This window comes from Streptopelia decaocto, assembly GCF_964273445.1.
Source record: "Streptopelia decaocto genome assembly, chromosome: 1".
Taxonomy (NCBI): domain Eukaryota; kingdom Metazoa; phylum Chordata; class Aves; order Columbiformes; family Columbidae; genus Streptopelia; species Streptopelia decaocto.
In genome coordinates, this window is record NC_138663.1 from 26,672,563 (window position 1) to 26,683,318 (window position 10,756).

The 10,756-nt window shown below is 40.8% G+C and overlaps 1 protein-coding gene across 1 annotated transcript; it reads right to left on the reverse strand.

Moving 5' to 3' along the window:
• Positions 1-2,930: 2,930 nt before the first annotated feature.
• LSM8 (LSM8 homolog, U6 small nuclear RNA associated) lies at positions 2,931-10,355 on the reverse strand. Its single transcript, XM_082055986.1, has 4 exons — positions 10,234-10,355; positions 9,270-9,310; positions 7,728-7,855; positions 2,931-3,185 (listed from the first exon to the last, which is right to left on the reverse strand). The coding sequence occupies exons 1-4, from the start codon at positions 10,262-10,264 to the stop codon at positions 3,095-3,097; spliced, it is 291 nt and encodes a 96-aa protein (XP_081912112.1). The 5' UTR covers positions 10,265-10,355; the 3' UTR covers positions 2,931-3,094.
• Positions 10,356-10,756: the final 401 nt, after the last annotated feature.

Below are 10,756 nucleotides of genomic sequence, written 5' to 3' on the forward strand. Positions count from 1 at the left end.
GAGGAGATAACTTTTCCTCTCAAAAACTCAGCTCTACTTCTTCATTTCCTCTATGTTTCACATCTTTATTGCTTTCAACACTTTTGCTACACTGGCTGCAGTGTGGGTTCAGCTAGTCAAGACACATGCACAGCCTTCACACTTTCTGAGCTTCCACCCTACTCTTCCTCCTCCTCTGGGGACTAACATTCTCTAGCTTTCTGTTTTAGAATGACTAAAACAGGGCCTTCACTCTATGTCCACCTTCTGGTTTCAATCCCATTTATTTTTCCTATGAAAGTAAAGGAATGATATTAAAAAGAATATATATATTAGCTTTCACTGGTGACCTGTTTTTCAGCTGGACTGCACTACATGTTTGTTTCAATAAAAATACTGTTTCAGACAGGTTGTAATTCAACTTTTTCAATCAAATACTGTTTTCCTGAGTGCTTTCTCTCCACTATATACTTACAAAGACCTAGTTATCCACTATAGATTAGAACTCCTGTAAATTCACAAGGCTATATTTAATATTTTAATTTTTAAAAACGTATTGGGCCCTAGATTCTATTTCAATAAACACCTCCTGGGTCTCCTGGCTTTGAACCCTCTACCAGTACATCCAGAAGAGGCTTCAGTCAAATTCAGACCAAGACCAACAGCATTGAATTGAAGAAAACTTCAGTGCAGAAATTCCAACAAAATTTGAGTGTAAGCCAAAAAAATCACAACTCTGAAAAGCTTTACATTGCTGCTGTCTAAGCATGAAGGTAAACAAACTCCACAGCTGCCAGTTTTAAGGTTTTAGACAGAACTTTGCCTCTGAGCAGGCTCCATCTTGGCAGGGCTGAGCTACTGCCCACACTCCCAGTCAGACCTGTGAGCTGACCATCCTCTGCCTGTCTCACTGCAGAAGAATCAGTTTGACAATGGGCTGCGTATCAACCCACTTGGGCTTTGTACACAGAGTAATTGTTAGGATCCTTTTCTGAAAGGGAAGTTAAACTTAGCTTTTCAATCCCTTGGAGAATGCCCCAGGTTTAGTTCAGCCTGTGAGTGGATTTAATTTTTTTAAGCTGTAACTCCTGCAACCCTGCACACACAATTTCATGGGTCCAGAAAGAGTGCATGCAAGAGCTGAGGTCACTTGCCCGAAAACATAGATTACAAGCCCTGTGTTAAGTACCTAACTGTGTGAAACTGTTATGTTCCAGATCATGTTTTTCCTGCTTCAGCAATTCCTGAACTACTCTGATATCTCACCTGCTCAGTCTCTGGATTTTACTGATCAGCTTTACCACCTTGGTTCCACAGCTTTGCATCTGAAATCATCACTTCAAGGACAGAGAAAGCATCTGTATTTTAAGTCTTCAACCAAACACAGGATCAAGGAGTTGTGTTCCAAATCATATGTTCGAGGCAGATGGTCTCCATATGCATTAACATTCTGTAATTCAGCTTCAAACATAATACCTCAACTATAAAGTAACAGATTTCTTTAGTCATTCCAGTCCTTCTATGAGTGTATGTATTTCAACTATAACTTTCCTAATACACCCAAGGCTAAGTAGTGCATTTAAGATGAGCTCATCCTGATTCTATTCTTTTTGCCTCTGTGTTTTTTTCTGCTGAGCCCTAACACAGGTAATTCATGTAATCTGCTTTATTTGTCCTTTATCCATACAATTAACTTTCTATACTTCCTTTTCTCTTGTGTCAATATCAGTGTTTCAGTAGCAAAAGGGCTTTTCATTATACATGATTTTGTTGACTGTTTAATGAAACTGACCAATTCTTTCGACATAATGACTTATCACAAGACATTACTGACTTTCAGTAACTACAGAGAAACTCTGATTTGCCTTATTTGATGTCTGCTCCACAATTCTCTGCAGAAATAGAGACAGAAAAACTTCAAGACATTATTTTACTAGATCACAAGATGATAAAGGTGCAAAAGGTTTGCTGGGCTTCATAGGCTCCACCAAGAACAATCATGGAAAACAAGCTGGAAGCTACAAGAATTGAGACAGATTTAATGGAGAACAAATATCTTCAGTTTTATGCATTTGGTTTCCAAATAGTGAACTTGCAATGAAAAGTACCAAATCTCACTTAATATTAAAATCAATATAAAAAAATGCACATGAAAATGTCTTCTGTTGCTGATGTATAGTTCTATTATGGTTACATGTGAACCTTGTATTCAATACTAAGGGAAATCTCATTCAAAATAAGTAATTTTGCTATCTAAAGTACTCCTGTGTCTTCTGAACTACACTCTAGCAAGACAATGGCTACCCACTAGCAAACACACGGCTTTCTTTCTATAGATCTTACCCAAATTATAAGCAGCATGACAGCTGCTGAGGAGAAGATACAGAATGAGCTGGTCTGGAATTTAATGAGCTTAAAAACAAATGTGTATATTTGGCTTAGGTTCTGTGTTCCTGCTCAGAAGTCCTTCCCAAATTTAATTTGCAAGCATTAAGGCACTAAGAACTCCTGCATCTCCAGTATGGTCTTGTTGACTAGAGAACAATGTTTGATAAACAACAAAAAACCCTATTACATGCATAAGCCATTAATTTGACTGTGAAAGGTTTTAACATTCTTGCTTTCTACAGTACATAGAAAGGGAAAAAAAAAACCAAAAACAAACAAACAAAACTAAAACAAAACAAAAAAACAAAACACAGAAACTAGTTTTCTGCTTACAGCCAGAACTACATTTAGACAAGCTTAAATTGACTGTTGCACAGTCTACCTCCAAATAATTTTAACACAAAAAGCCTTGGTTTACCTTTAGGAATGAGATCTCACTGTAAGAACAAGGTATATATACACAATATCAGGACTATCACTGATACTGCCTCCATTTCCCAGTACGTATTTTTACAGTGAAATTATGCAGTGTGAAACCCTAAAAGAAATTCACCGAAAGCATCTTTAGTAAAACATAGAAATTTTAATTTACATGCAAAACTACAACATATTAATAAAAAAAACCTGGTAACTAAACAAATTCAACATAATTTGTAAAAATCATCCACCTTGTTAAATAGGTCTGTACAACCAAAGATTTACAAAGTCCCTGTGCATTTTCATCTTTTCAATGCACAACTGAGTTTAAAGGTTCTGCTCGAATATTTCCCAAGTCGAGAGCCGAATCTGTCTCTTCATCAATTTCACCAATGACAGCACTGCAATAAAAAACAGGTTATAATTTGTTGAAATCCCCTGGTGCAAATTTGGAAAGCCATAAAATTAACTTGCTAGTGAAGATACTATAGCTATATGTTGTAAGAACTAAATACTACTGGTCTGGTTTAGGCAGTAGTTTAGCCTCTGAAACAAGAACTGGAAAACTTTTAGAGAGAGAACAGCTTTTCAAGAGTAACGTCTAACTGTAGCAATTTATAAGTACATCCAGCATCAGATAAGCAAGACAACTTCCTTCAACACAGCCTAGTAAAATGTTACTAATTTATCCAAGGGATAATATATAGTATTTCACCTGCTCTATGTTAAGACCTACCCGGAGTAAAACACTAGTGGACTCAGTAAAACTGCTTTAAAGAGAAAAGAAGGTTAAGGTAATAGAAGCCATGCTACCTCAGGATGGGAACTAACTCAGAGGAAACACAAGAACAAAAGGCAATCTATTCCCTAACACTAATCCTTCTGGCATGCTCTTCTATTCACCACTTCAGAGACTGATGAGCTAATGGTTATATCCACAAAATGAAGTCACAGCCACTAGAAACTATGGTATGTTAATCCATCCAATAGCTTTCTGAATAAACTCCTGGTTTCGGTCACAGAATCGACTGCGTTGGAAAAGACCTCAGAGATCAAGTCCAAACCTTGGTCCAACTTCAGTCCATTTACTAGATCATGGCACTAAGTGCCATGTTCAATCTCAGTTTAAAAACCTCCAGGGACATGAGTCCACCACCTCCCTGGGCAGGCCATTCCAATGCATGACCACTCCCTCTGTAAAGAATTTCTTTCTAATATCCAGCCTAAATTTCCCCTGGCAGAGTTTAAGCCCACGCCCCCTTGTCCTAGTGCTAACTGCCTGGGAGAAGAGACCAATCCCCACCTGGCTATAACTTCCCTTCAGGTAGTTATAGAGAGTGATGAGGTCACCTCTAAGCCTCCTCTTCTCCAGACTGAACAACCCCAGCTCCCTCAGCCTCTCCCCATAGGTCTTGTGTTCAAGTCCCTTCACCAGTCTTGTTGCTCTTCTCTGGACCCACTCCAGCACTTCAATGTCTTTCCTGAAGTGAGGGGCCCAGAACTGAACACAATACTCCAGGTGTGGCCTCACCAATGCAGAGCACAGGGGAAGGATCACTTCCCTTGTCCTGCTGACCACACTATTTTTGATACAGGACAGGATACCACTGGCCTTCTAGACCACCTGGGCACACTGTTGGCTCATGTTGAGCTTCCTGTCAATTAGCACCCCCAGGTCCCTTTCTGCCTGACTGCTCTCCAGCCACTCTGTGCCCAGCCTGTAGCGCTGCAGGGGGTTGTTGTGGCCAAAGTGCAGGACCCAGCACTTGGCCTTATTGAACTTCATCCCATTGGAATCAGCCCATTTTTCCAGTCTGTCCAGATCCCTCTGCAGAGCCCTCCTGCCTTCCAGCAGGTCGACACTCCTTCCCAACTTGGTGTCATCAGCAAATTTGCTGATGATGGTCTAAATCCCCTCATCTAAATCATCAATAAAGATGTTAAACAGGACTGTACACAACACTGACCCCTGGGGGACACCACTAGTGACTGGCCGCCAGCTAGATGCAGCCCCATTCACCAGCACTCTCTGGGCCTGGCCCTCCAGCCAGTTCTTAACCCAGCAGAGTGCACTTGTCCAAGCCATAGGCTACCAGCTTTTGCAGGAGTATATTATGGGAGACAGTCTCAAAGGCTTTGCTGAAGTCCAGATAGACCACATTTACAGCTTTCCCCTCATCCACCAGGTGGGTCACCTGATCATAAAAGGAGATCAGGTTGGTCAGACAGGACCTGCCCCTCCTAAACCCATGCTGGCTGGGTCTGATCCCTTGTCCACCCTGAAGGTGCTGTGTGATTCCATTCAGGATGATCTGCTCAATAACCCTGCCAGGCACCAAGGTCAGGCTGACAGGCCTGTAGTTGCCAGGGTCAGCTTTGCAGCCCTTTTTGTGGATTGGGGTAACATTTGCCAATTTCCAGTTGTATGGGACCTCCCCAGTGCACCAGGACTGTTGGAAGATGATGGAGAGCAGCTTGGGGAGCATTTCTGCTAGCTCCCTCATCACCCTAGGATGGATCCCGTCTGGTCCCATAGACTTGTGAGGATCCAGATGGCTCAGTAAGTCACCAACTATTTCCTCCTGGAATACAAGGGGACCATTTGGCTTCCTATCTCTGTCAACCACCTCCAGAGGCCAGTTGTCCTGCGGGCCACCTGTCTTACTGGTAAAAACTGAGGCAAAGTAGGTATTAAATATCTCAGCTTTCTCCTGGTCTTTGCTACGTCCTGCAGCAATAAGTTCCACAATTAAGTTTTACATTGTGCAGTGAAATACCTTTATACATAATCCATTGTCAGGTTATCTTCCATTTTCATTAACAGAAAAAATGATAGGAATTTAAATGAAGCAATTATCTTCCTATTTCCTACTACTCATGATTTCACAGCAACTAGAAACCACTACAGCTGTGCTTTCTCCACACTGAGAGCACTTGCCTATTCAGCCTTTCCTTGACAGAAAACACGTCATACCTCTAGTTATTCTCACTTGCGCTCTTCATGCATTTTCATACCACATCCCTATAAAGATAGTGGCATACTAGGTGTTTATGCAATGACATGACAATGTCTGCTGGTTTTGTTTTCTTCCTAATAATCCCTAATATTCTTACTTCCCAATGAATCCGTATTTACAAAAGAATAGCCAGAGACCAGGGTGAGACTGAGCTGAAGAGTAAGACATCCCAGTACAGGTGTTCAGGTTCCCATGACAGTCAGTGGGAACTAAAAAGGAATTTACTTGCCTTGAAACAGAAATCTGGTGAGCTGAGTAGCTTTCTTAGTTCCAGCACTTCACTATGTTGGGAGCTTAGACAACACAAATGTAAACTGCTTATGCCAACTGAATATCCAAGTACTGACTGGCATGAAACCTCATTTCAAATTTGAGTCCCTTCAGAATTCTTTTGTGAAAAGAACTTGATCCTGGATGCTTGTTACTATTCCATTTAATAGCTTTTTCCAAAGTGACACTTCAACGTTAAAAATTATCTTAGGTTAAAAAATATCTATGATATCAAAGCACAAGTTTCTCTTTAGCTCACATTGAGAAATACAGCTTTTTCATCAAAGGTCTCATTCTCCTAGATGTAAAATGAACAATCAATATCTCCACTCCCAATGTCTTTTTCACAAGCTTTCTGCTTTTCATGCAGCAGAACAACACACAGGTATTTAAGAGGTTTGGGGTTTTTAACCAGCTTTTCTTCAAAATTTTTATTAGTTTTATACATTATTACAAGTAATAATATTTTTTGGTTTTCCTAATTCAACACACACTTTTAAAACAGAAATGGTCCTTCCTTCTAACAACTTTTACTTACTGTTGAACTATACTGAATTTTTCTGATTGATGCTGTATATTCACTGCAAGCTTCTAGTATCCATCTTTGATGCACAGCAGAATGCCTAGAAGCACTCTGTCCCACGACTGCTTCTTTTCCTTTATTTTTCAATAGCTTCTCAATCAACATTTGTCAACTTACTTATTTTTGCTTAAAAGCGTAAGTCAAAATTGATGAAAGCCTTCCAAAATGACTCACTTTCCCAATGTTAGATACACACACCTAGACACAAATCCAAGTCTTGACATTTCTTTGTACAGAAATATCCATTAGAAGTAGAAGATTATTTTTCCTGTGCAGGCTCACACATTGGTCACTGCGACATGCTCTTTTTCTGGTTGTGATAAAAAATAATCTCATTTTTTGTAATCATTTTCAGAATGCTGCTGCAAAAGTTACCTTACTAGCAGACCCACTTACCAGGCCTTATTTCCACTTGTCTTGTAACCTTCCCATCTGTTTGGCACACAAACTACTTTCCTCTGCATTTAATGAGCTTTTACTTTCATTTTGTCATGGCATTTTACATCAAATATCAACTCATACCTTTGACCTGTTACTACACTGGCTTCAACAGTTGTTACACTGTCGAGCCAGAACCTTTATGCATTTCTGAGATTTATAAAGTGGTCCCTGTGAACACTATATCTAAAAAAATCCTATTCAAAGTCAAATTTGTATAGCAGATTGGTGATATTTTGCACACAAGTTCTACCTCATCTTTTGTTAATCCGTTATATTTTTTCCTCCATCAACAGATCCTGCCTTTCACAGACCGTAATAAAGTCAAGAAAGGAAAATGTTGAACTTTGTACTGACCTTCCCTAGACTGCCATCAGTATATTAACTGGTTAATTCAGGGTGCAGTAAATCTAGACTAACATCATCTTGTCATTAGAATGCAATCACTTCTTTAACAGAAGCATAGCTATTTGCTATTTAATGTGCCTCAGCCTTGACATTACTGTAAGTGCTACCCACAGATACAAAAATATAAGACATCTGGGGCTATCAAGGTGTATATAAATACATTATATATATATATGCACACATATCATTTTTATTAACTGGTTAAAACAAGAAGATGCCATACTTACACATTATCACCTCTTACAATGTATAATCCTAGCACCACTTGCTCAACTCCTTGTGAAGAACTGAAGACTCGTTCATGGCTTTCATCCAAAATCAAGTTAATGGTTTGATCAAAACCTTTGAGGGTTCCCTGAAAAAAAAACACACAAAAAGAAAGCACTCCAATTACCTTTTAAATTTATCACCTTTGCTCTCAAGGATACCTCAAACAAGGTGGTAGTACGTAGAACAGACGTTCTATTTAGGTTTTACTGTTAGGCTTAAACACTAACAGCTGGAGAATTAAACTTGAGAGCAGTAAGCAATTTTAAAAATATCAATATTTACTATTGAGTGTTCTTGTGAAAAGCTAGAGTAAAGTTTAGCATTTAATGAAGTTTCCCTTTTACCAATGACGGTGCTCTGAACAACTAATTTTACTATTTCAACACTATTCTAGTCTTCCTTGTACAGAAGTTTCTGGAAATCAAGTAATTCATTAAATCAAATAACAGAAAAAATAGGTTCTTGTGGTCAACAGTAGTAAAATAATTCTTAACATGCAACTTTAAGTGGTCTCTCTTTGAAGAAGAATAGCTTGGTTCCACAAAACTACTAAAAAAAAAATAATTCAAGACACACACAAAGAATTTCTGTGCCACTTCAATATGCGTTTGGAAAAATGATAGCATAATTGATCTGTGTAATTTACCATCAGTAACTGACCAAGAAATTTAAACTCACGTAAAACTCCATAATTCCAACAGTGATAATATCCATTTATATCATCTAACCATGTAATGAGCCACATACTTTCTATCAAAAAGATGAGAATGAAATTGGTGTATCTTGTATCACAACACAAAGTTTAATAGACTGACTCCAACCAGAGTCCAGCTTCCAACCAGCTTCCTTAGGTGAAGCTAGTATATTTCTGCTAAAAGTACTGTTTTCTCTTCCCAGAGGCCACACAAAGGTAACTACAGACAGAAAGATATATGGCTCATGCTATGGTCATACCAGTAAGTTAAACTCAAACCAAGAAAAAATACATGGGCATGGGGGTAGGAATACAAGAAAAAAAATGCAGAAGCAATAAAAACATAGCATTATACAGTCTAACATATAAGTTTTCCAATCCTCAGTTTTTCACACTTAAACAGAATGCCATAGCAATTCTTCAGCAATTATCAGTTTTCCTGTAACTGTATGGAAGAAATGGTTTTATAACGAAAGCTGAAGAGTTTACTGAACAAAGAGGACATTTTAGATATAAACCAAATTACTGAACCGAAAAAGAAATGCATTTTCTTGTGCGTTCCTACAGTAAAGGTCATTTGATAAAAGGTCAAAGTACACAAGTTTATCAATGGACAAAGTTGATCGGCAAGAACAAGTAAGAGTTTAAATTGTACAATATAAAATAATGGCCATAAAGCTTTAAAAACCACTCTGTAAAGGTGTGAACATGTAATTGATAATATCCTGGCATGTTTTTTTTTTTTATTGCCATGGTGGAAAGCCTTTAAGAAGGTAAATAAAATGTTAAAAAATAGATGTCTCACCACAATCATTCTTCCATCAGAAGTAATTACTGCAACAGTACCTGATAGTTCATTAAGGAAATGTTTAGACATCTGAAATAGAGTTGTTCATGTTTTCTGAAACATTCATATGTAAATTAAGTTTTAAGAGACATTAAGAGCCAAAAAAGCCTATCAACGCTTCTTTTTTTTTTAAGCAGCATGGTTGATAGTGACATTTGACAACATAGTATTATTTATGACAATCTGTTTTAAAGTTTCACTTTACCCAGCCATGGAGAATCACAGACAAGCATGAACACCGTTGAAAGCAGATTAAAGATTCACTTCTCTTCCCATTACTCATCACACTACTACTACTGAAAGAACATCAACAGTTTTATAAACACTTTAACCTAAGCCTTTAAGAACAGCTTAGCAGTGGGGATCTCAAGTCTGGCATTCTACAGTCCCCTCACACGGATAGCGTGACTACGCCGATTGGATGATCGCATATCCATCAACCTGAATGATTCTGGGTTACTACCTTAGTGCTTGTGAATAAAACTGAAAATGGTCATGGGTTATCAGGAGTACAAAAAGCTGGCAAGAAAAGGGCTCCAAGAACACTAACTCACAGCTTCTGAGCAAGTGATGTAAAGCTGATAACTAAACACATGTTAAGAGCCCTTAGAGGGGCCAGGCTCATTGTAAATCTTGTCCCTCGTCGCAGATCAAGCAAGGACCGGGTGTGCAGGGAACGCTACAGGGGGCCCGATTCCCTGGGCCTCCTGTAACCTCCATTCTACCGCCAAGCCAGTCTTCGGAGAAACCCACACAGCCAAGCCGGAAGGCCCCAAGCAGCTCTGGCATCCAACCCACTAGCCCGGCCCTCAGCGCACCGAGTCGCTGGGTCCCCTGCCCCCGACCCCCCCGCATCGTCACGGGCGTGAAGGAGAGAACAGGTCCGTTCCCACGGCCCTCGGGGCTGCCCCGGGAAGGATACGGTTGATGTAGTTCTCCAAGGCGGAGGTCATGGCGGCGGCTCCCGCGCTTTGCCTCACACCGGCGCCACCAACCGCCAAACACGTCCCGCGAGACGACGGCGGCAGCGACACTTCCGGCGCGCCGCTGACGCGCGGCCCGCCGCGCAGGCGCACAACCACGCGCGACAGCGGCAGCGCGAAAACGGGCTCTTGCGGGTGCGCATGCGCGAGGAGGCAGGCGGAGACTAGGTGAGTGGGCTGTACCAAGTAGCGATCGCAGGGGGTGGTGTGGGGGGGGTTACACTGCCCCCTCCGTGGCACATGGCACCGTTCGCTGACGGAACCCCCGCGGCCGCCATCGCTGGGGGATTTGTTTGGGGAGGGAGCGCTCGGCGGGGAGCGACAGTCCCTGTCCGTACCCAGCCTGAGGTCCGTACCCAGCCTGAGGTCCGTACCCGCCGGGGCTTCGCTGCCTGGGTGCAGCTGACACAGGAGCCACTTAGCCCTCGGTTCCCTGCGGCGTGAGGCGGGCGGGGAGGAGGC